The 25,419-nt window shown below is 41.4% G+C and overlaps 1 protein-coding gene across 2 annotated transcripts in view; it reads right to left on the reverse strand.

Annotated features, from left to right (window-relative positions):
* The window catches only part of PPP2R2A (protein phosphatase 2 regulatory subunit Balpha), a 38,776-nt gene continuing 13,357 nt past the window's right edge, over positions 1–25,419 (reverse strand). For both annotated transcript variants that reach the window (XM_036396697.2, XM_036396696.2), the window contains exons 3-10: positions 10,126–10,223; positions 6,736–6,901; positions 6,153–6,265; positions 5,752–5,929; positions 4,964–5,128; positions 4,275–4,444; positions 3,686–3,777; positions 1–2,867 (exon numbers count right to left, since the gene is read on the reverse strand). In XM_036396697.2, coding sequence (XP_036252590.1) covers positions 2,588–2,867; positions 3,686–3,777; positions 4,275–4,444; positions 4,964–5,128; positions 5,752–5,929; positions 6,153–6,265; positions 6,736–6,901; positions 10,126–10,223 — 1,262 coding nt within the window. In that variant the 3' untranslated portion in view covers positions 1–2,587. The remainder of the gene's footprint in view (positions 2,868–3,685; positions 3,778–4,274; positions 4,445–4,963; positions 5,129–5,751; positions 5,930–6,152; positions 6,266–6,735; positions 6,902–10,125; positions 10,224–25,419) is intronic.

The following is a 25,419-nucleotide window of genomic DNA, read 5'->3' on the forward strand; positions in this document are numbered from 1 at the left end:
TATTCTCTGTGTACTTTTATTAATAAAATATATGATTTACAGCATGTATCAGTGGACAGTGTGCTTAGAGAATTCTCTAATGGATAGTGTGACAGCGCAGGCAGGAGCTGGGTTTGGTGAGGACAAGTTAAACCTCAGATGAATGACATCTCAAGGATCACCATTACCAGCAAACCCAAACCCTTTCCAAGGTGAGCTTTAACCCATCCCAGCAGGCCCAGCTGTGGTGCCAGAGGAAGCTGTACTGGAGTATTGCTCTGGGTGACTGCACCCGGTCACTCTGTGCCATCCTCACCTGCTCAGCTCCACGTGGGGCTGTGCTGAGCACCTTCAGTGCATCCCTGGGGCTCTGGGTGGCACAGGAACAGCAGCCTCAATACCATGGCCCTCATCTTCCCAATCCAGCACCCTTAAACCTACACCTTCACAGAACATGATTGTACCAGCTCCACAGCAAAAGCATCTAATCACCTCAGTGCCCTCACAGGAAGATAAAGAATATAAGCTTTGGCCCTGGAAACAGCTACACATGTGATTAATGTTACTCAACGAGTTGTTTCTCCAACTGTTGGAAGGTCTGGTTGCTGGAGTAAAATTAGTCACATGCTACTAAATAGGAGTAGGGCCCACTTGTTTATTCACCCACTGGAAAACAGCTGCTGTTCCTGGGGCAATTCATTTGTTTTACAAGGCTAACAGGTGAAAAAAAAGGTAAAATCCTTACAAAGGCTCATGGTCACACATGCATGGTACAAGACAAATACTGTATTTAAGAGAACTGGATTAATAAATATTAGAATTTTTACATTTTCACATCACTGCAGAAGGACTTAAAAAAACTGAAGAGTGATTGCAATAGTAGTCTTGTTAATAACCTCTAACCCAGCCAAAATTTTACAGCAGAAATAGTATCTCAGTTGATCAAATCATAATGTCATTTTAATAACTACCTCTAAGCCACAGAAATAATTAAATACAGGTAACTCAAAAGCAAAAATTCTCCCAGTCAAGGTAAATTCACCATGAATTCAAACTTTACTGAACATTTCCATGAAGGAGGAACAAAACCTAAAAGCACAATCAGCAAAAATACTGGAAGTAAAAACTCATGAGCCTTATAAAGCATCAATATCTAGTTAATCTTTGGATAAGCCTTATGTGCTGAGGAGTTGAAATCTCTCACATCACTATGAACACTTATTTCATGCAGCTTCTGTACTCCACATGTTTGGCTCCTTGCACCAGTGAACATTTCTATAAGTGCAGGAACTTTGCAAAGCCAAAAGCCAGAAGAAAACATTTGCATGGTTAAACTACATTTCCAGTTAGCAATAAATACAGAAAATAGAGCAGCAGAATGCAGTGCAGTCATTAGCTATGGAACCATGGTGCTGGCTTGTACTACAGAACACCACACAGGAGCTTGGACAATTTCTCACAAAGCCACAGGGGACTTGGTGCTCTAAACAAGGCATTAAAGGTATTTTATCCTAAAACAAGGCATTGAAGAAACCAGGATGAAACTAAACATTAAGACATCAGTCCCAAAAAATGGAATTTAAAACCTGAAGATTCTATTCCCTTTCTGATTAAAGCAACAGGTTAAAAAGAGGAGCATTCAAGGGCACAGGAAGTGGCTGCTCAGATCAAAACCTGACAGCAGTTGTGGTGCAGAGATGGAAGTGGTCATACACTGGCTGGTGCCCAGATTACTCAGGAATGAATGCAGGTACCTGTGAAATCCCTCCCTCTCTTCATTCCCATGAAAAATAATTAATACTGGTTAAAATCATTACAAAAAACATAATTTTATTTTCATGCATCTAAGGTAAAACACAGAGTATTTGTATAAAGAGGTAGATTAAAAAAAAAAGAAAACAGATTCTCCATTCTTTGTCACTTTTATTCAGTAGTTTGTTTTTTTCCTTATTTTCTCTTTTTTTTTGGTGCCAGACATGGCAAGGAGTGATTACAGTCAACTGTTTATTAAAACACTTGTTGCAACACAGACCCCCTTTACCACTGACCCCAAACGGACCCATTTTATGTGCTTTATTTTGTTTATTTTTTTTCCATACACCACCACCAAGGCGAGGTGGAGGGGGGACGAGGGGGAAGGGGGAGTCCAGGAGGCCAGAAGGAGGAGGAATGCTACAAGCCACAGCAAGAATGAGCTGTATTTAATAAAAAAAGGGGGCCACGAATGATACAGTAATGAGGTTACACAAATCCCATAGCATGATTGAAGGCTTTCCCTGTGTCTGACGTCATCACAATGGAAGGCATAAAAAGTGGAGTAAACCGATGTTGAGACAGTCCAGTCTAGTCCATTAGGCAAGATGGTGCAAGTAGTCATTTAAATTAAAAAGTGCCCTATCCTCACCTAAATGGCTAGCAGGTACGGAGACAACAGAGCCACAGAGCCTTCTCCATGGAGCTATAAAAGTGTGTTGTCATATGGCACATTTTTAAACACTGGAAAGGGGTGCCATAATGGACCTCTCACTTGCTTTTGTTACAGGTACAAATGCTAGATTCAACTATTTCAACTATGCAGGAAGTGACTCTTCAGTTAGGAATGCCAACCCTAATTCATCTTGTCTTGAAATATATACAAGTTGTTTGTGGTAGCTACAGCAATGATGTTCTCCTTGGGGTGCCAGGCTGTGTGCAGGATCTTCTTGTTGAAGTCTAAGCTGTCGACACTGATCTCGTCCTTCTTTCTCTTGCCACTGGCGCACACCTTCCGCGGCTTCAGCACCGTGCGCGGTTTGTTGTTCTCCCGGGACGCCTCCAAGGTGATGTCTCGCTTTGTGTTTCTGTCAAACATCCTGAAGAAGTTGTTGTAAGACCCTGTCATGACAATGCTGCACAGAGGGGGAAGGAAGGAAGATGTCAGTTAGGAATGCCTTCTCCTTTTAGCAAGCCAGAGGGTCTCAAGGAGGGTCTCAATGAGATCGCGCACATGGAAGGGAGGTGGCATCACCCACACCTGCTACAGCTAAAGGGAAGCAGGTTTTATAAATTTAAAACCTCCCAAAAATACCCTTTTACCTTCCCTGGGCCCTCTGAGGTATTTTATTATCAAAGCACCTCAAATGCCATTATTTAATTTGCTTTTCACACACACACACGGGAGAGAGCCAATACGTCGGATTTTTAGTGACACACAGGGTGTGCAAATTTAGGTACTAAGCAGCACATCTAGTTTGTGAAAATCCCTTATAGCCCCTGATTCTGCATCAGCTGTTCAGTAAGAAAAACAGACTTACAAGTTTCCCTGTCCTTCCTTTGCCTCAAAAAATATTTGGGCAGATAGATGCCAGATTTAAAAAAATAAATAAAGCGCACCACGTCTGACAGTTCTGACAAGGAACCAATGAGCTGCTTTAAATGCCACAAATAAGCAGCTAATGGCATGATTAGCACAGAAGCAAGAGCTGGCCTAAGTGGTGCTATTGGCAGGTCACTACCATGGTAAATTACTGTAAAAAGAACATTCCTGGAAGGTTTTCCCATGGGTTCCCCTAGAGGTCTGGTACAGATTCTTACAGTTAATAATGCACATGTTACAGTCTACTGAAGTACTACTGCATTGTCCAAATCCAGGTGTTTGAGGTCCACTGCCCATTTTAAGAATATTTTGGAAAGATTTGAAGTGCACAGGGATAAGAATTCCACTTGCCTGTCTGATCCATTCCAACAGCACTCAAACTTGTCAAAAATGCAATCATTCTCATACAGTGAGCAGAGTTTACTCCTGAGGTATTCATGCACCTGGAAAAGAGGGATCAGAAAAATTGAGTGGGCCATAGACTCATACCTGTAAAACAGCCTTCCCAGACTGTTCCAAAAGCAAGGAACCTGAGACTGTTCACAAGAGCTCTTTCTTATAATGAAAACAGCAATTTTCAGTGGCAGCTAAAAACATTTTATGAAAAAGGAAATGTTTCACCCCGTTTTCTTCAGGATATAGCACAGAACATAAAGAAAGCCAAAGACTTGTCACAGTCTCATGGCTGGAGATTGCCTCTCCACATCCCAAATTCCCACTGGGTAAGAGTGAGGCTTTTTCAGCCCCAAACATGGGTTTGGGTTCTGTGACCACCCTGCAAACAGCACAGCCTTTCAGCAGGAGTGTGGAATCCCCAAACCTCAGGGATGCTCTACCTGAATCTAGAGACAAAACTGTAACTGCCACATCAAGACTATCAGTAAGATTCAGGCCCTGTCATGGTTTTTAATTTCCAGCCCACATGATTTTCACCCAATACCTGGTATGTTTCCACAGGTCTATTTTCCATATTTAAATCCCAGATCTTCACTGACAGATAATCTCTAGTCATCATATATCGACCACTGTGGCTAAATTTGACATCAGATATGGAAGAGATGATTTCAGAGAAAAATGATCTGTTGCTAGGATCTTCTGGTTCTTCAAACACTGCCAGAAAATAAGACAGGCATTTCAAGAGGTCAGTTTGCGTCTCTTTGATACAAGATACACCTGAATTACTTTAACATTGTCTCAATAAGCTTTCTACCTTGTGTTACTCTGTGTTATATAAAATAACTTTTAAGAAGAAACATTTGTAATACAGTTGCCATACCCTCTATTGTTGTAGCAAGCCAAGGTTGGCTTCTTAATAAATGAATTATTCAGTAATATGTGAAGTCTTGATTCACACATGCACCAGATTTCCATCACCAAGTACAGACCAAATGCCCTTTAATCACCTGAAGTCTGCAAAAAGCCATTCCTGGTGTCCAAACAGAAGCTGCTACTCATTTTACTCACTACTTTTACTCCAGGAAAACATAAGATTTATTTAGATTTTAGGCTTTAGATCTACTCAATATACTACAGGAATTCTGCACAAATCCACACAGACCATTCAGTGTTTGATATACTCTAACAGCAAATGTCCTCTGGCACAGGGAGACGTTAAACTGCAGCACTCACACTTTGAATGTCTGTCACAGAGGGCTGATGCCCTCATGTCACACAGGCGAATTGTGCCTTTGCTGCTGCTGTAGACAAACGTGCTGCAGCTGTTGGGGTGGAACTCTGCAGCTGTGATCACCTCTGTCAGCTCCTCCATGTTGGCAGGCTTGATATCTACAATATCTGCAGCAGCTCTTTAAGGAATTGCCTTCAGCGAAATGGGTTTTTCCCAAGGTATTTTTCAGTTTTAGATGCTTTCAGAAATGCTACTTCAGGCTTGTGGGACCCAGGCACAACCCAGGTAAGAGTTAAAATCAAGCCACCCAATTTTTCTACAAAGCAAGGTGGTAACATCACATTCTGAATTGGTTTCAGGATAATTCTTACAGCAGCAAACACCTGCTTCCGTTTTGCTCCACACTCCAGTAGTAATTAATTCTATACTACAAATTATATCCCAAGTATTTCATATAAAACTTTATTTTGCTTAAATTCTAATTATACTGCTATGTTATAAAATGATATTTTGTAATAAAAACTTCCCACAGGTGTGGCTGCTCCATCCCTGGAAGTGTCCAAGGCCAGGTTGGAGCAACCTGCTCCTGCCCACCTGGATGAGCTTTAATGTCCCTTCCAAACCAAACCATTCCTTCTCCAGAAGTAAAAGCCCCTACAATTACCAGGGAGAAATAACCAGGATTAGTGGAGATGAATTCTCTGTATATATACTAAACACTTCTCATGAAAGGAACTAAAACCCAGCAGTTTTCCTGTTCCCATCCCACAGAACAATGGCAAAAGGATACTAAAACTTCTGTCAGTGATTTCTAGGTGCCACAGGTTGATCCGCAGGTCGTCTGCAGACAGGTACGTTTCATAGTCGCTATTGATGGAGATGGAGTTGATGTGATACGTGTGGGCATTGGCAAATATCCTTCGTGGGCTGGCTTCCACCATGAGGTCCATAGGCCTGAACACTGGCACCTGCAACACACAGAGCAGGGCAAGAGTGAGATCCCAGCCTACCACAGACATCAGCGCTGCTCAGCACAGTCCTTCAGCATCCCAAGCTGGATGAAATATCTTCCAAGTCAGTATTTCTGCCAAGGGCCATCACAGGAAAGATGAAGTTAATGATGTGGTGGGGTGGTTCCTCCTGGAGCCATGGGCTGGGAGAGCAGGAATTAGCAGATCGTGAGCTACTCACCCGTAGTGTTGTAACTGTAGTAGGATCCCTATACCGTCCATCCTCCTCCTTTAAATTATAACCCTCGGGTCTTTTGTCCCTTTCACTGATTTTCCATAACTTTATTGTTTTATCTGCAATGAAACAACCACAGGTTAAAATGAGAGCTGTGGAGAGACACCAGTCATCACTGCTGATGCCTTCAAACAAGACAAGGCCGCCCACGTGCACCAAAAAAGACAAAAATGCTGCTTGGGGAAAACAAGACAAAAAGCATTAAAAAACCTCCTCCACAGTTTGTTCTTTTTCTAAGAGTTAGAGCAAGTTTCAGTCAGGACAGGGACTGCTATCAATGATTAATGTAAGCTCTGACACAGGGACTCACACACATGAAGGTCTCACATGAGCTGTACACAGGGGCTGTAAAGCAACTAAATCCCAAATACCCCACCCTGTGCTGGGGACACCTGTGCCCAGGGAAGGCAGAACCACATCCCCCGATCCTTGCAGTTAAACCCTGCTTGATTCCAGCCTTCTGCAGAGGATTAGACCAAATCCTAATAACAAACCTACATAATAACATGTTATGGTGGAAAATACTTACCATTTGTAGACAATAAAAACTGAGCAGCATTTTTCTGGGGTAACCACCTAATTTTGTTGATCTTCTCTTCAATTTCTAAACTTTTCAAGTAGTCAAACTCTGGTTCATGGCTTTGAAAGGTACTGTAAACATTGTATTCTCCCCTACTGTGAGACTGGGTTTTGTTCTAAAAAGAGAATTAAATGATCAAGACATGTATACAATGTACATTTGGGTACAACCTACTTGATTTTCATGATCCTGTCAACCAAATAAGATGAGCATCATCTCTGTGGCAAGAAATTTATTAAAGTTTCCACTATTTTGGCTAAGAAAAACATCAGAGAAGAGACAGTTCATGCAGCAGTTTAAGTTTCCAGAAACTCTCCACAGAATGTGAGTAACATCTCCAACAAGTTTTCATGTTAATGCTGAGCAGCTGAACAAACAAATATTTTACCTATTAAAAAGAAAACCCAACAAAAACAAACTACAACTTCTTTCATCCTCAATTTTTCCATCTTTGCTGTTTAAAGGGAATATTTCTTCCCCTGCAACACAAACACACAAATGGCAAATCTACTCTGTGAGTACATTCAGCTTTCCAGGCACACTATGGAAATCCCACATGGCACCTCTAAATTTATACCAGCAGCTCCACTATTCTGGTTTATAATCTCCAAGTCCTCTGAGAGCTTCTGAACTGCTTAAGCAGCTTTTTCTTTCTCTTTCTAGAGAGGAGGAAAGCTCATCACCTCTGCTCTGGCATTAGAGTCACCCCTGCAGTTACCTGACCAGGTGTAAAACTGGTTTTACAAAACTGAAAAATGACACAATTCCTCTTTCCAAAAGCTGTGTCTTAGGCACCAAAATATTGCACTGCATGGACTGAACCTTGAATTTCATCCACTGGGTGCAGAAAATTGGATCCATTCTGATGTAGTACTCCCCACATTCACCTGTAGTGGTTTCAAGCTGAATTTTGTGATTTATTCCTGTGCCACCAACTCCAGAGATTGCACCATCAGATGCCTTTGCTGTGATATGTTCCTGGCTGGGGACTTTGTCTCATGTCCACGGGCTCATTTAATCCCTCAGTAGCTCACTAAAACACATCTGACACAACCCTTGCTGGCCCACATTTGTCACATTCTTTGCATCATTTTCTCGTGCTTCGTACCCTGAGAGCTGGCAGGAATTCTTGTCCTTTAAAATAAGCTGGGGGCAGGGAAGGGATAATGGGGCAAAACGCTTAGAAATCACATTTGGCACCAGAATTCTGTACCACACCTGTCCCTTACACTGCTTTTCCCACCCTGGAGAATGGAAGGGACTTTGTTCTAAGCCTCAGTCAGAACTAACAACTGAAGCTGGGTCCCTGCATGGAACAACTTGGAAAGGAAATCTATTGTGGTGTAGGAAATGCCTTAGGAAATCCAGGGAACTTTCCTTCAATTCCAGACTAACCATAACGACTGAGGCTTAAATATCCTATGTGTGTATTCTAGTAAAACCTTACAGGACCAGAATAATACATAAACCCAGTAATATGTGAAATCCATCCCTGGGATAAAATCTAAATTTAAACTCTCAGTCTCATGGTGCTCAAAGGAAAACAAAAAATTCCAAACAAGGAGAGGTGTTGGCCCAAGCGCCTGATGTTAAATTCCAATTTAGGTAATTGCACCGTGCCTACGCAAATTCCTCCTCAGTTTCTGTGAGATGCAGGATTCACTTCCTGCCTGGCACTGAGCTGATGTCACTGGCTGCCACATTCCAGCCCGGAGGTGGCAGCAGTTTGGCAGTGGGTGAAGCCACACAGGTTTGCACAGCTCTTCACACAGCCCTTGTCAGTGTTTCTCTTCCTGCAGGCGTGGTCTGCAAAGCTCTCCAGTGCAGTGTGGCAGAAAGAGGCACAGAATTCCAAACAGAACACTTCTATTTTATACACTTTCACATATAAAATCTTATATACACTTCTATTTTATACACTTTCACATATAAAATCTTATATACACTTCTATTTTATACACTTTCACATATAAAATCTTATATACACTTCTATTTTATACACTTTCACATATAAAATCTTACATACACTTCTATTTTATACACTTTCACATATAAAATCTTATATACACTTCTATTTTATACACTTTCACATATAAAATCTTATATACACTTCTATTTTATACACTTTCACATATAAAATCTTACATACACTTCTATTTTATACACTTTCACATATAAAATCTTACATACACTTCTATTTTATACACTTTCACATATAAAATCTTATATACACTTCTATTTTATACACTTTCACATATAAAATCTGCTCTAGACAGTTTGTTGGAACAACCAACTACCAGTGCATCAAGGAAGTAAGTCCATAAACACAAATCATTCCCTAAACAAAGAGAAGTAAAAAAAATGCCAAAACCAATTCTGTGGAATTTCATCTGACAACCCGGCTGTTCTTCCTAGCCCTGGATCCCAGCTCCTAAGGATGTGAGCTTGGATTATGCTCCAAAAACCAAGGAGTCATTGAAATACAGCTCACCTGAAAGCAGGCAAGGAACTGCTGCAACTTTAAGCTACACAAGAGGATTCTTAAAAGCATCAAGCTACAACTCAAGAATTAAAAGTAATAAAGAAATAAAAGGAAAACAATAAAAAGCCACAAAAAACTCCAAGAGCTGGTGCCACACAGCCCCACTAGATGTCCCCACTGACCGAGAGGAGCTGCTGGCACAGGGACGGTGCCTTGCCCACAGATCAGCCCTCTGCTCAGGGAACCAGAAATCCCAAGCTTTGGGAGTTTTACAATGGAAATTGAAGGAAAAACTACACCAAACTAACAGTGGCATCTCTAGGCAGTGAGGTGACATCTCCCTGAAACCCCCTCTCCTGGAAATACATTATAACCACAACAACTTCCAACTTCCAGCCTCAGTTAAAATCAGGCACTGCAGCTCAGCTGCCCAATGACAGAGAGCTGGAGCCAAGAGACCAAAACACAAGGGTAAAGGGAGAAAAGATACCTCTGCTATGGGGATTCTGTGGTTGTGGAAAAGGACATCTGAGGTCACAGTCACACACTTACTAAAGGGCAAATTTTAATATCCCCAGTTACACTGGGATCATCATCACAGCCCGAAGAGTCACTGTACAAGAACCAACTTCAGCTCCCTCAAGGGTCTTTTGTGTCCTATCCCTTTTGGTCTTCCCTTTCAACATTCTTTATACCACAACCAAAGAGTGTTTAAAATAACTTCTATCACAAAGTTCATTAAATTTCAGTATTGTAATCACTTATCACACAGGCATGCACTTCGTGTAAGGGGTTTTATAAAAACATGCTCCTTTAAAAAGGGAATAGAAAGAACAATGTAATTAGACAGCACTCACCTCCTGCTCCTGTTGAAAGATGACAACTCTCCCTCCTTTGTCTCCTGTTGCTAACAACTCTCCAGAATGGTTAAATTCTACTGTAGAAATTATATCCGCTGCAGAACAACAAAAATAAATCCCCCTAATTAATCATTCTTCTAAATACCAAGTGGCCAAGAAGGCCATGATTAAAAAACCCCCAAACCATTAAAAAATTATACTTTATTTAAAGGACACCTATAAAATGAAAGTAGAAGTGTCTTCCAAAAAATAACCATAGTTTTTACGCTGTACATTTGAGAAGCATTTATAGATCACCAGGCCAGAGCTACAAGCATGGTCTTGTGCATTACTTGGTTCCTAAAGGTTTAATATCCTCAGCCTCTTAGAACGGGTTTTTCTACTCTGACTCTAGATAATACAGACTGTACCTTCCTAGAGCAACTGTGTACCTTTATTTTCTCAATTTTTCCTAATGCATGATTTAGATACAATCATTATCCACATGACCTCAAAGCACCTTTTTTTTTTTTTTAAGGACTTAGTACACATTTGATAACTTAAAGGCAAAAGGTGTCAGGGGAGAAAAGTTCAGATACCTGTGTTTAAGGAATGCAAGGAATAAACAGCTGCAGAAAATCAGGAAAAAACCTCAACAGTCTTCAAAACACCTGAGTACCTCTTCTGGATGAAGAAGGTTTACATTATCACAAGTGTTTTTATAGGGAGTGCTAGAATTAAATTGTAAATATACAGTGACACGAATAGTAATCCCTAGTATCAAACTGAGCTGTTCATACTTAAGAAAGGACAAATTACAACTTAAGCTCAAGCCCACCCATTCACATTTCCAAAGGTACAAATGCTCCTTGGACTCCCAAATAGTTGAATCAGAAGCCAAACCATTTTTGAAACACCAAATTAAAACACAACTCTATAAATCTAATTTTCTGCCAGAGAAACCACTTGAGAGTTTTGCATACCCAAGTCTTAAGGCCATTTCACTTCCATGCCAGTCAGCAGTAGATAAACAGTATTTTCTGTGGGATGGTTTCTTTTTTCTCCATTGCATTCATAACATTTTAGACTTAAACAAGATCAATACCTGCTTGACTTAGAGCCAAACACCAGCTCCACAGAGTTCTGTATTCCTCGGCACAAACTGCCCTAGAGATCCCCAGGGACCTCCCTGCCACTGCACTGCTTGCACTGGCTGGAATGTCCCCAAACAGAGTTAAGGACAGCAACACAACTGCAGCCTGAACCTGGGTCCACATCACACACTAAAGAACTTGCATTCCAGTGCTCATCATTTTTTCATCCCAGAAGGCAGCAGTCACTTCAGCCAATCGTTCTTGTACTTGTGACCAAGATTAAGTGATTTAGCTTAAGATGCAAAGCACTGAGCTGCAGATATGGTAATTCATAGGTACCTCTCCCAGGGCAAGGGGGCACAGAGATAAGAAACAATTCATCAATGTGCAGAAAGAGGGAGGTGCAAACCAAGCAGTCCAATTTTGACTTTTTCACACAAGGCAAAGCACACGGGTTGGACTCCTCCAACAGGAAAAGACCTTACTTCAGAAGTTATCAACTAATTGAAGAAAAACACACTAACATATCTCAGCAGTGAGAAATACACAGAATAATTACTGCTGAGAAAAACAAAGACTTTACACTACAAGCTCTGACAGTCTTGAAACTGGTAAGACAATACAGTGAATTATTAGCAAAGTCAATGTGTCCATGTATGTGGAAAGGGCAGAGAAAAAAATGGCCTTAGAAGTCTCATATATCCATACAAGAACAGATGGATAAATTAATCAAAGTACTTATTTTGTGAAAGTCACTGGAAAATTTAGAACAGGCAGCCACAGCAGCCAGAAAAACCTTCGTTTAAGGACAAAAATCCCTATTTTCCTAGGTCTGATGATGCTATATATTGTATTTAATAATAATACAAATCTCACATAGCAGAAAGACAACCACTTTTCTGTAGATCCCAGACATTCTTGCCTTTTTGATTTTCAGGAGAATCCAAGCTTTCCCCCAGTGATTTCCAAGCTGATGCAGATCCTGCTTTATCACAGACTCAAGTGCACAAACAAATTTTCAGCACCCATATCCCTCATCTCCAAGGAGTCCAACAGGCTCAGGCAGGGGTGACAAGGTACTGAAACCTCTCCAGTGCCTGACTGACACCATGCAGATCATTCCAAGTATGGGATCAGTTTTAAATTAAAACCAAATACATTCCTTAGCAGCAATCACAATGGAAAAATATGAATTTGTTTTAAAACTCAAGATACATCAATAAATCCAATGTGCCTTCCACAGTGTAATCTTGGACTATTCCCTCTCCAAAGGAAAAAAAAATGCTAAAAATGTGACAGAAAAAAGTGATTTCTGCTTAAGTAATCCCAAACCAGGGCCAAGATAGAGATTTTACAAAGAAATGTGTACTAGAAAGCAAACAAGCAGTTGTACATGCAAACCAGTAATGCCCTGTTTGGAATTCCACGTTCCCATACCTTCATCAAAGCAACAGCCAGACATCAAAACACTGGTGCTGAGCTGGGTGGATTTAAAGGTGTTGGAGAAATGACAGAGGGAGCTTTTCAACCTCCCCAGTGCCTGGATTTGCTTGTGGGTTCTCATCTGTGGTAACATCCTAACTGCCCAAAACATGGACACATCTTATCCTTCTTTTCTCCAGCGATAATTCGAATTCCTTGGTGATTTTAGCCCTTCAGCAGCACAAGAGAGTATCCCCAAGCTGTGGTGTTTTCCCTCCTGTCCCCAGGTGGGTGCCTGCAAACACAGAGCTGCTCCTGCTGGCCACACGCTGGGGAAGGATCCCTTCCCAGTGCCAGGAGCACTTGGCAGGGATGTTTAAGGGAGAAGCAGATGTGTAGGGCCCTACTGCCACCACACTGATGGCTGCTGGAAACAGGATGCATTTCAGTGCCCTTTTCTTCCAGCACAATGTCAGAGATAACAACCACTGACCCCTTATCTGATTCCCAAACCCCTCCTAGGCCACAGCATTATCTGCTGGCACACCGTAAGCTGGAGATCAGATCGGTCTTCTCCTCCCCCCAAGCATCTCAGGACCTCTCTGAGAGCAAGGTGCAGTGTGACATTGCCAGTGCTGAGGGTGTAAAACACGACATGGCAGCATCAGTCACAGGAGATGAAGACACGATTGCGACAAAGGCAAAAAGCAGGACACAGCAAGGTACACCCTCATTCCTGCAGGGCACCTGCAGTACCAGTACCAAGGGAACCAGGTTCTCCTTCTTGCATAACTTGGGACAAAGAATTCCGAGGTTATTACATCATTTACAAGTATTCCTCTGCACAGATCTGTATGTGTGTCCTTCAGTTCCATTCACTATCCCTTCACAGACACTTATTGTTGTAGAAACACTTCTGAGACTGCTAAATGGTTTCAAAGAATGTTTTTTAGTGACCTGAAAGCAAAGGGGTAGTGGGGTAGGAATCACCTACATAACCTGAAATCTATTTATGAATGAAAATGTTCTACAGCAGGTTGAGCAAAACACTATGGAAACACTGAGCTGCTGCACAGTTTTATCTCCACCTCAGAGATACAAAACTCTATAGTCAAATCAAGCCACTGATCACAAAAATCTCAAACTCAAGAGAGGTTTTGGTCCCTGATCCATCAGCACATGGAGACAGGGCAGAGTCTGCTTCCCCCAGAGCCATCCAAAGCTTCCTACAGCTCTCCCTGATCCAGGAGCTACAACCTGGCAAAGTTTTCCTCTCCTTCTGCACATCATCTTTATTTTCACAACCTGCTTTAAGTTTTTTAAGTTTCAATGAGACATCTTTGCTTTTCAAGTGCTCGAACCATCAAAACCACCAGCAAGATCTGGACACTTGACTGGATTCAAGCAGGACTAAATTCTTCCACAGCAGACATGGAGACAGAAACTGGAGGAGCCAATAAAATAAAATCAAAACATGGTGTTTGACTTTGATAGGGAATAGGAAAAGGATAAAACACATCTCAGAGCTTCAGGTAAGGCTCTGAGGCCACTAGGCCAGTGCACTGGAAAGAGAATCAGTTCAAATTAAAAAAGAAGAATAAAGGAATCCAGCAGATCTCAAATGCCTTTTCCCCTGTTAAAAGCAGTGTTTGGAACCAGAAAAACTCAGTGACAAATACTTAAACACACTTTCACACTCTAGGGGCCCTCCACATGTTGCAGTGAATGCAGACCATGTGCACTGTCACCATCAAGTGATCCGAAACTTTGAAGAAAGGATTGTGATGAAGTTTTATCAGTGTCCAAATGTCTATGGAAAAGGGAATAAACCAGCTTCATCAATCCAAACCAGCACAAGAAAACTGTAATCCAATGACTTCATTCCAGAAGGCCCATCACAAACCTGAAAAGCAATTCTGTATTAACTTTGTTTCCAATAATATAATAAAGAGGATTTTATTAGTAGAGAAGAGGCTATCTGTTTTAATGTTCCATGAACTTTATATAAACTCTGCTTAGAAAACATGCTTGGTAGGCAAAACATGTCACCTACTCTGCAGCAGCGAGTCAATCATGGCAGGAACAAAGAGAGTCTTTATTTCACCAGACCCAAAAGGTTTCTGTGCAAGGTTTTGGAATCACGTTGATCTGCTGCCTAAGCACAGAGCAAGTAAATCAGAGTGTTTACACAAGTGGAGCAATCTCTTGATGTTTCCAAGGACTGAACAAAGAACTGTAACATTTAAAAGGCATTTTAAAATTATTTAGAAAGTATTGTTTATATACCTTCCCAGTGGCTCAAAATACCATTGCTGGAATTTTCCAAAGGAGCAACTCAAAATAATCTTAAAAAGATTATAAAAATCCATAAAGCAGAGCAGATGATTTACAGGTTGGCAATTCTGTCTTGGCAAGTGAAAACCGAATTTGCTGACCTAATGTGGAGACCACATCCTCAGTTTATCAGCCTGGAAAAGCTATTTTCATCAAACTAAACATCAATCAATCATTCCAAGGACACTTCAGAAATGGTCTCAAAAGAAAAACATTAAGAAGCCAACTTTTAGGATTAGTATTAAAATCCACAGAAGCTCAAACAGCCTCAAACTGAGGAAGCAGCAGAGGAGTGGATAAACATAATGAGAGATAGAGACAGGGAAATGTTTGAATTCCATGCACAATTGCTGAATATACCTGAGTCATTCTTCCTAGAGAGACCAAGAGTACCTGTCCAGGAGAACCTGCAGACATTGTCTGGAAATCACCTGTGGGTTGTTTGGTCCTTTTTAACCCAGGGTGAGGCAAAACCTCCCTGCTTCAAACTACTGAACAGATGCAGCTTCCAGAAACTCCAGCTCAAGTCACAGCTAAGGACAGAAATTTATGGCTTTTGACTGGACTTCCTTGTTTCCAATAATGGTTTTGTTTGGGAATTATGTACTTCATCATTGGGAACAAACCCCAATCAAACAATGAAAGACACTGGAGAGAAAACAAAAGCTCTTCCAAGGCTTCAAATATTTTAAGTAGCTCCACGATGCACTGAGTCATCCCACCAACACCCCACTGTTTGTGATTTGGATTTACTCCTTTATCCAGAGTCCTGATATATTGTGCATTTATCTCTGAAGGTAGATAGTGAGGTGTAAATCCCAAAGGACGGCTGTTTAAACGAGATTAAGGCAGGGTGACCACATGTCTGTGTGCAGAGGAGAGCTCCCAACACAGGGTACCACAACTCCACACTGCAGGAAAACAGGGAGAGCAAAATGCCATGAACAGTTGGGTGCTGGTGGTGTAAAAGAAAACACCCTCTGCATTCCAGCCTCATCCCTAATTAAAGTCTGTGGAGAGGGGGAAGGGAACACAAGGGTTGCATGCTCTAAAGTTACCATGACCAGTTTTACTATTGACTTCATTTCCCTCTTCATTCACTTGCCTGAAGGATTCCCTGCATTCATTCTGTCTCCCTGAAGTGACTAGGTAACAAATCCAAAGGCAGCTGGGAGAAGGCATTCTTACTGTTCAATTTACTACTTGAGACTCATTCCACAAGTCCTTTAAATAGATCTCTTCTCTACTAGAGAGGGCATTAAAAATATATTCATTCCTTAAAATATGGGGACAGGAAGAAATGCACATAGACATAGAAAAGCCAGAAAGGGGTTATTGCCCCTTGTGGCAAGAAAAAATAAAATCCTCCCTCTGCATCTCTGCCAAAGGCAGCTGGTTCCCTGCTCTCTCCCAAGTACCAGCTCTGGAATTTTGCTGCACAAAGCTGCCCTCCTTCCCAGGGAGGCGAATTTGTCTGATAGCCAACTCCTCCTCAGTGCTGCTGGCCCCGCTGGGGCAGACACAAACACACAGGAGCCCAGGGTGCAGCTCCAGCAGACAGTAACTCAGTAATTAGGCTGGGTTTGCTGGGTTTTGCTTTGCAAACCTGGGAGCTGTACAGAGAGGAGGAAGATTTCCTAAGTGCTCCCTGCCCTGCACATTCACTCCAAGTGAGCAAACTCACTTGAACAGCCCTGGGAGGCTGACAATTAAAACATGACCATGACAAAGCCATCATTTTCCTGCTGATGCTGAAAGCATTTAGTGCTGTTTGGTGAAGAAGCGCTTCAGTGCTGAGACTCACCCAGGCCTATTTACATCCCTGCCCACATGTAGCACACACAGGATACCAGTGGCCAAACAGGGAATACACATAGTAGTCCACAGCATAAATTACTCACCTAAGTAAAATAATCAAATCTAAACCTTGTCAAGCAGGCCTAAGCCACCATAACTTCGCTCTAATTGCCTGGACTCCTCTATATTCCCTGTTCTTTTATTCACCATTTCTTCTCCCTTTCCTTCTCCAACTTTGCCAATCCCTTGAGGAAAGATACACTAGGGAAGTTCTAGTTCAACAATGAGTTCAACTTTGGATTAGAAAGCCATTATTATTACTCATTATTATTACTACTACAGGTTTAATTTTTAACTTTTTATTTAGCTCCCTAAAATGAACGTTTGATACTGCTTGATTAAGCTTTTCCTGTAACTTCCTAAGCCTGCCCTGCTCTCTGTGGCTCCCAGGTAAGCAGGACTCTACTCTCGCACGGCAAAGCACAGCTCAGCGTGCCACATCCTCCTGAGATCCCTCTTTGTGCTGTCAAATCCATGTACCAGCAATGACACCAAGAACACTCTGTTATCACCAGCCTTCCAAAGCTGGATTAGTCACTGTTTTAATGGGAGGTGGAACTGGAGGCAAGGGAAAGAATCAGTACTCCAAGACTCCACAGGATTCACGTGTATTAGGACAACATAGAGCTGCATTTGTAACACATAGATAGAGATAATGCAACTTAATACTCAAGTACAAAACAATGTTATTTTGGTGGTTTTGCAAATTCATGCAAATAACTTTTGTTAGGCCTCATGGCTTCCTAGAAAACACAACAGCAAACTTCCATCCCCTCCCACGGCAGGAACAGTGGCACCAGCCCTAATCTTGTTGCCATCAGTTTTATGCAAGGCCAGTGATGCTCCTAAATAGCTTTATTATTATTTATATTATTATTTATTATTATTATATTATTATTATTTATATACTCAGCACTCAGAGCAGAACAACTCCAAATCCATCTGTCCCATGCACCTGAAGCTGTTCCTCCCTGCACAGCCCAAGTGAGAGGATGGCATTGGAAGTGCAGAGAACAGGATTATCACAGAAGTGACTCAAAGGTTCTACAAGTTGGGATAGGAACAAATACGTAGATTAAGTATTAAGTTTTACAAGATTAAGTTTTACAAGATTAAGTATTAAGTTTTACAAGATAAGAGTAAAGCAGAGAACAGCATCACCATCTGCTAATCTCTCATCTAGAACAGCAGCTTCTTGTGCATCCAGAAATCTTTATGGTATCTCGAGTTAACTGTGGCATCAAAGTAACATCCTCATTTAAATGGGATTCAGAGAAGGCACAATCTATGGTCAACACTACAATCCAGGTCAGATAGGCAGCAGCACACTGAACGTTTTAACTCTTGTGTCTGGCACACACTTGTGCCTCACTTGGGCAACTGCTTCAACATCTCCACTCAGGGCAAGTTTCCACCACTACAATCACCATTCTTCTCCCCCACAGGCCATTCCTGGGCCAAGGCAAGAGACCAACAAAGAACTGTGCAAACCCAGCAACTCTCAGAAGGAGCAGAAATCACTGCAGGGAACACTTATAATCCTCTTCAACAGACACTGCACCACTTCAAACTTCTGTGAACAGTGGTAACACATTTCATTTCTGTTAAACAATTTGTGTTCTGCTAAGCTAACAGAGTTCACTGAGACTGAGCTGAAGGCATCAGATGGGCAAATCTGCAGTGGGGGAAAGCAAGGAACACACTCAGGAGCAACCACATCTCCAGCTAGCACAACTGGATTTACAAAGGCCCACACCCAAAATGCCAATTAACTGCACTTCTGTATGCAGTCTCCACGAGCTTCCATCTACATCAAGGCCAGAATCTAGCTTTGCTAGAACAGAAAGAAAACTTATTTAAAGCTCAGACCCCTGGCTTCCTGTCTCCATCTATAGTAGGAAACTCAAGTCTCCAGTGCACAGGACTCCAAGACACCTGTGGTGGCAGGGAAAAACAGAGATGACAAACAGCAGCACGTCAAAGCACTCTGCAAACAGATGTGTCAGACACTGATGTGTCCCTGCTTCCTACCACTGAAAATGACATAAAATTGCTCTGAAATTTTATCTTTGTGAAAAGAAAGCATTCACACTGAAAAATAATACCATGAGCTTTGGGAAGGAACTTTTACACCTTAAATTGATTTAGAACTGTGATCCTCTGGGCAATACCTGTACCATGCTCACTGTAGCCACTGGCTGTGGGTTTTATTTCTGCTCACCAAGTCTGGCACTGCACTCTGAAACTCCTTTCAAGCCAACTTCACTAGAAACCTACAGAACAGAGAAACCCTATGGGGTTAGGATTTCTTAGCAGGAAACAGTCCTGAACTGGCCCCTTGAAACCCTTTCATGTGATGAGAGAGTTTAATAGTTTTGGGGTTTTTAACCCCAAATAAGTTTTTATTAGTAAGTGTTTCAAAAATTATTGTGAAAAACGCTCTCCTGTTACAACAACAGCAGACAGAAGAATGTTGTCTCTACACAAACAAATGCAAAACTGTTTGGTTTCTGGACAGAAACCATTAACCCTCATCATGCTGATTAATTGCTTTCTATTTTTGAACATTAAGACATGACTGCAGTTCCCTTCAGAACACATGCAAGATCAACAGGAAAATTCCCTCTTTCCAACAAGAAAAAGAGTATCAATTAAATGAATTTAGTCCAAAAGATGCTGCAAACCAGAGTTCCCAGTACATGCATTGCCCATTGGCTGGACATGATCTAGTTGAGAGAACAGAAGAAGGCACAAGCAGCCTGATCACATGCAGAGAAGCAGGAAAATAAATACATTTACAAGAGACCACACAAATAACCGCCCCAAAAAACCCCTGCTAACTGGGCTGCCCACACCCAGGCACTGCATATTTAACAGGTGAAGGTTAAGCTGGCTCCAGCAGTAGTTGATGTGATGTGAAACATGTAACACCCTGAATCAGCAAAACAGGAGTCACGGCCCTCGCTGCAGTTCCCAAGTCCTTGGAGCTCTGGGGATGTATCTTACAGCTACACCCCAGGCAATCTACCCTACAGTCCTTCCCAGCCTGGCATGGAGGGCTGGGTGTCTGAAGCTTCTTCCAGAGCTCCACAGCTCTGGGAGACTGCTGCTGTCCCAGTAACTCCATGTGAACACTACTGCAAAGTGGGGACCATACCAGTTCAAGACAGAGCCATTTTTCAACTCAACATCAGCTACATCAGCTTGAAAATACTTCAGACTCAATAAGAAAGGATTGTTTAATACCTGACAAGAATTCCCTGGAGGCTCTAAAGGCATCTTCTGCCCAGAAACCACACAGAGCAGTTACAGCACTCTGTGAAAGGCAGTTCAACCTCGAGAGAAGCTGAGGCATCACCCCATTATTTCACTTCATCCTAGTAGTTTCTAGTCTTTGCAAGAGGCCTCCAAGTTTTCATTCCAGGAATAAATGTGATTAGGAAAGCAATAACTAAGTCAATTACCCCTTTTTAATCTTCATTACACAGGTATTGAGTTTTTCCCCCAAAGAATATCCTAAATAATGTATTCAAACAGGAGACTCCACCTTACGTTATTAGCACTGCAAACATATTTAGGAAGGTAACAGAAATACACATACACAGGGAACATTTTACTGGGGACAAAGAGCAAGTGATGAGCATTTAGTTCACATGTCTTAATAAACACACTTCCCAAACTCAAATATTCCCTCAAATATGACAGGAAGTGACTATTTGCTTTTCCTATTCATACTAATTCAGGTCTATTGTTGGCTGAAACAAAGGTCTTTCAACCTGCATAAACCGTTCCCAGGACATTTGACACCAGTTTATTAATATCATAAACAGGAGAGGCCAGAGTGGCAGAAATCCAGCCCCACTCCTGGTACCCAGCTGAAATCAGCTCAGAAAGGAGGGGGAGTGTTTCACACTTTGTGGAACTACAACACCACAACATTTATACAGGACCAGGAACGAGCAGTTGAAGGTTACAGCATCTCCTTGGGCCTTTTCCTTGCAGCTACTGCAATATTACAGAACAATAATAATAATTTTTTTAAAGGGCTCAATCTGTCCATAAACTATCCTCCTTCCAAGCAGAATTGTTCTGCTTTAAACAAAAAAGTAATCAGCAGTAAATCCAGCATTTCAGCATTTTTAAATACCAGGCACCTGTTTGATGGAAAAGCTACTGTGGGGTTCAGTTTCCCAACATCACAAAATTCAGCTGCTGAGAGCTTCCAGCTCCTGAAGCTTAAATCTATTTTCAGGCAGGGAAGAGGAAAAGAAGAGTGGCCCTCCTACTGAGGATGTGTCACACTCACTGTTGCATCAATCCCCTTTCACTTACAGTGAAAACTCCTCTTCACTCGCAGTCTGGGATTACCAAAAAAAGCCTGGGAACAGTAGTTATCCAGAGGTTAGATAACACCACAATTGGAGGCTATGCACCTCTAAGCACTCCATGAGAAATGATGAGTTTGATGGGAAATAGGGAAAAAAAACTAACCAGACACACAAAACTTAAAAAATATCCTACCTAAGCAACATTTATGTTAAATGCATTATAATTCTTAAGTCACTTGGTTTCAAAACATCATCTGCCACAAAATCCATCTGACATCCTGGGTACCCGGGCTAGGTTTGCTTGTGCCCTGCTGCTATCACAGGCCACATCAATTACACTTAATCTGGAGAAATTGTCTTCCTGTTTTGATGCAAAGCAGCCCAGAACCTCAAGATTCCATCAAGTGCCACAGAATTCTGGGAAGCAATGAAGTTTTTAATAACCCACAAGAGTCAGAACCAAACCTTCCCTACATGCCCTGAAAAAATGGGCATGCACATATTCTTTGGTGCTGCAGCAATAAAACTCTACCTAAAAGCAAATTTCTTTTATCCCCAAGTGAAATATTTGCTAAAAGGCAAGAATATGAAATCTATGGCTTGTTTGAAGGGAGACTGGCAGGGTCAGGGTACTCTGCTTCTACAGTTTTGAATACAGATAAAACATTAGGGATTACTGCAAGACAGAGATAATTTGGCTAAATTACACAAGAAAGAGCTTCCTTTCCTTGGAATTTTCCTGTTTCAACCACGCCTTATCCCTCTAAACAAAGTAGCTGCACTAAGTGCTACACACAATCCACACCAGCTCTGGTTCTCTCAGGAACACTTGCAGCTACCAAAACCTACACTGATTTCTGAGGCAAAGATGACAGAATGGTTTAGTTATATTTGTATTGTGTGGAATTTAGTTTCGGAATTACTCATCATTTCTGTCCTTTGTACAACTGCATACAGATCATACATATCTAATTACAGGGAACAAAATTAACTCCAGCAGGAACCAACTTCATGCCCACAATTGCCTAATCTGAGATCCCCTCAGGTGCCTGAACATTCTGTCATATCACTCACAAAACTGGGACTTGTTGAGCAATAGAAGGAAAACTGAGACAAACAAACTTATAAATAACAGATTTGATTATTTAACTTCTAACACAGCATTTGCCTGGTTTTAATACTCTGGTACATGGCTTGCTCCAACATCTTTTCTGCCTGCAGAGCTTTAACTTACAAGCTGGATGACCTCCCATTAATAAAGTTGCAGCAAAACTGCCTATCAATTTCCAAGAGGGTAACAACTCAATTTAGCACTGCTGAAGACAAAAATTCATGTTTACTGATTTTCCAGAATAAACTTCATGCTGAAACAGAGGAATTAAATGTCTATTTATGACATTTGTGAGCTGTAGAAAACACCCTTGCAGACCTGGAGATAAAGTGCATCCGAGGAATCTACAAAGATTCAGGAGACCCCAGCTCCATCTCATGCCACACTCCCTGGAAAACCTGTATGCACAGAGCTAAGTCACAGTTCATTCTCTCAAAGCTCCTCAGGGTTTATCCATAATGCTCACACAAGTGCTCCATAATTCTCCTAAGACATGCTTTGAAATGCAAGCTATACAGAGTATAAGGATTCCCCAAAATGCATTAGAAGTATTTGACTGAGCCTTATTGAAGCTTTAAAGCTTTATTTCTTCTCTCTGTGATAAATATGTTTGCAATGTATCTGTTTTGCAAACCCAGGCTAATTACCCCTTGGTAGCAGAAGGGCTTTGCTGGAGAGCAGAGCTGCTTTATTTATACTTCCCAGCTTCTCAGGGAGCTACTCTCAATGTGCCTCCAAAGAGTGAAAAAGAATGTTCATGAAATAAAAAAGTGTGAACAAGCTCAGAAAAAATAAAATAGATAAATAAAAAATGTTCATGAAATAAAAAATTTGAACGAGCTCAGAAAAAATAAAATAGATAAATAAAGAATGTTCATGAAATAAAAAAATGTGAACGAGCTCAGAAAAAATAAAATAGATAAATAAAAAAATGTTCGTGAAATAAAAAAATGTGAACGAGCTCAGAAAAAATAAAATAGATAAATAAAAAATGTTCATGAAATAAAAAAATGTGAACAAGCTCAGAAAAAATAAAATAGATAAATAAAGAATGTTCATGAAATAAAAAAATGTGAATGAGCTCAGAAAAAATAAAATAGATAAATAAAAATGTTCATGAAATAAAAAAATGTGAACGAGCTCAGAAAAAATAAAATAGATAAATAAAAGAATGTTCATGAAATAAAAAAATGTGAACGAGCTCATACCAAGGCCTTCAAGAAGAAAAGAGTGTCAGCAGTTCAGCTGTTCCTCCTCCCAAGAAAGATGGAGAGGGACTATTTACAAGGGCCTGGAGAGACAGGACAAGAGGGAATAGGTGCAAACTGAAAGAGAGTAGGTCAAGATGGAATATTGGGAAGAAATTCCTCCCTGTGAGAGTGATGAGGGGCTGAGATTGAATTCCCAAGGAAGCTGTGGCTGCCCCAGGCCCAGGAATGTCCAAGGTCAGGTTGGCCAGGGCTGGGAGCAGCCTGGGATGGGGAAGGTGTCCCTGCCATGGCAGGGGTGGCACTGGATGGGCTTGAAGAGCCCCTGCACTCCAAACCATTGCAGCACTCCGGGAGTCCCGCCCCGTTATCAATCAGCACAAAGGCAGTGCCTCAGAGCTGGATCAGATTTCCACTCCAGCCTTGTGTGCACCCCACAGCCACAGCGCAGGTGCTCCTTCAGCAGAGGTGACTCCAGACATACCCAAGATAGTGAAGAGCTCAGAGGTCCTTCTGAGCCTGCTCAGTGGCCACAGGTAAAGGTTTTAAACAAACACCCAAGAGTTGAGGATTTGCACTGAGACAATGCCCTAAGGATCTGCTGTGGGGCCGTTCTCAGTGATCTCACCCCTGCTCTGACACCTGATAAACACATTTGCTATGGTAACCAGGGGTTAAGGACACTCCAGAGTCCCCACTCTGAGCAGGGATTTCTCAAATGCCAAAGTTATTTTTACGCTCTTTGATTGCTTTTAAAAGGGGATTTATTCTCTCTTAGAAAAAAAGTTTATGAGCAACAGGACCAGCAGAGAATCTGCCCTGTGACCCAGGCAAAACACAGAAGTATTTATTCACCTCTTTTCTACTTCACAGGATGTTTACAAGTTCCTCCTCAAGACTACAAATTACTCAAGACAGCTTACACCAATGATAACTGAACATTCTATAAAATATTACTGTATTACTTATTCAGGTGGGTGTTTACCTACACAGCACTGAAAAATACAGTCCATTTCCCAGTGCAGATATTAATTCCTATAACAAACATCCAATCAGCACAAACTTTGATGTCTGTTCATGGAAAGAATAAATAATTTTAATTTCAAGTTGTATTTACTGGAACCCTAACCTAATGCTTAGTTATTACCTAATAGCTTTTATTTTGAAAAAATCCAGAAAGAGAATCTACTTGCTTCTCCTCATATTTATTTTTATTACCCTTTTTTCCCCTATGCTCAAGACAGGTGATTTGTGAGTCCTTGGATCTAATTTGATTGGTAATTATTTACTTTTTAATTCCTGCTGACAGCCCCTACATAACCCTATAGAAAAATTCCTCCCATCCACCATACTATCTACCCAGAAGTACACACTAATAACAGGCTAAACAGTCCCTCAGCAGACCTTACTTCAGATCTTTTCAGGGTTTGTTTGTGTTCCCAAGTAGTACAGAGCTATTTATGGAAAAATCTCTGCTGGAATCACAGCCAGAATTTCAATAGGCTGCACAGCACAGTGCAGCCAGGAGCTGCTGGTCTGTTTGCAAATAACAATATATTTGGAAATAACACACTGGGCCATTGTTCTGCACATAGAGAAAAGAAGCCTTCGGGCAATGCCTTTCTTGTCACTGAGAAAGCCACAGCCAGAGCTCTGCAGTGCCTTCATTTTCTCTTGTTGCTGAAGCCAATCCAGAACACACAGCGCAGGTTAAAATTTAGTATTATTACAGAAAAAACAATACTTTAGCAATGCCTTCCAAAATTAGAACTCTGGGCATTCCTGTTGTAGATATAAAAAAAACAACTCCTCAAAACTGTCCTGCTGTTTCACACTCTTCTAACACATTCTTTGACCAAAAGATTTATTTCAGGTGCAAAGCTCAGGCCAAACATTTGGAGGCTTTTAATCTTGGTGTGTAGAATGCAGGAGGCTGTTGTGGCTCACACAATGCATGA

This window comes from Molothrus ater, chromosome 28, assembly GCF_012460135.2.
Source record: "Molothrus ater isolate BHLD 08-10-18 breed brown headed cowbird chromosome 28, BPBGC_Mater_1.1, whole genome shotgun sequence".
Lineage (NCBI taxonomy): Eukaryota > Metazoa > Chordata > Aves > Passeriformes > Icteridae > Molothrus > Molothrus ater.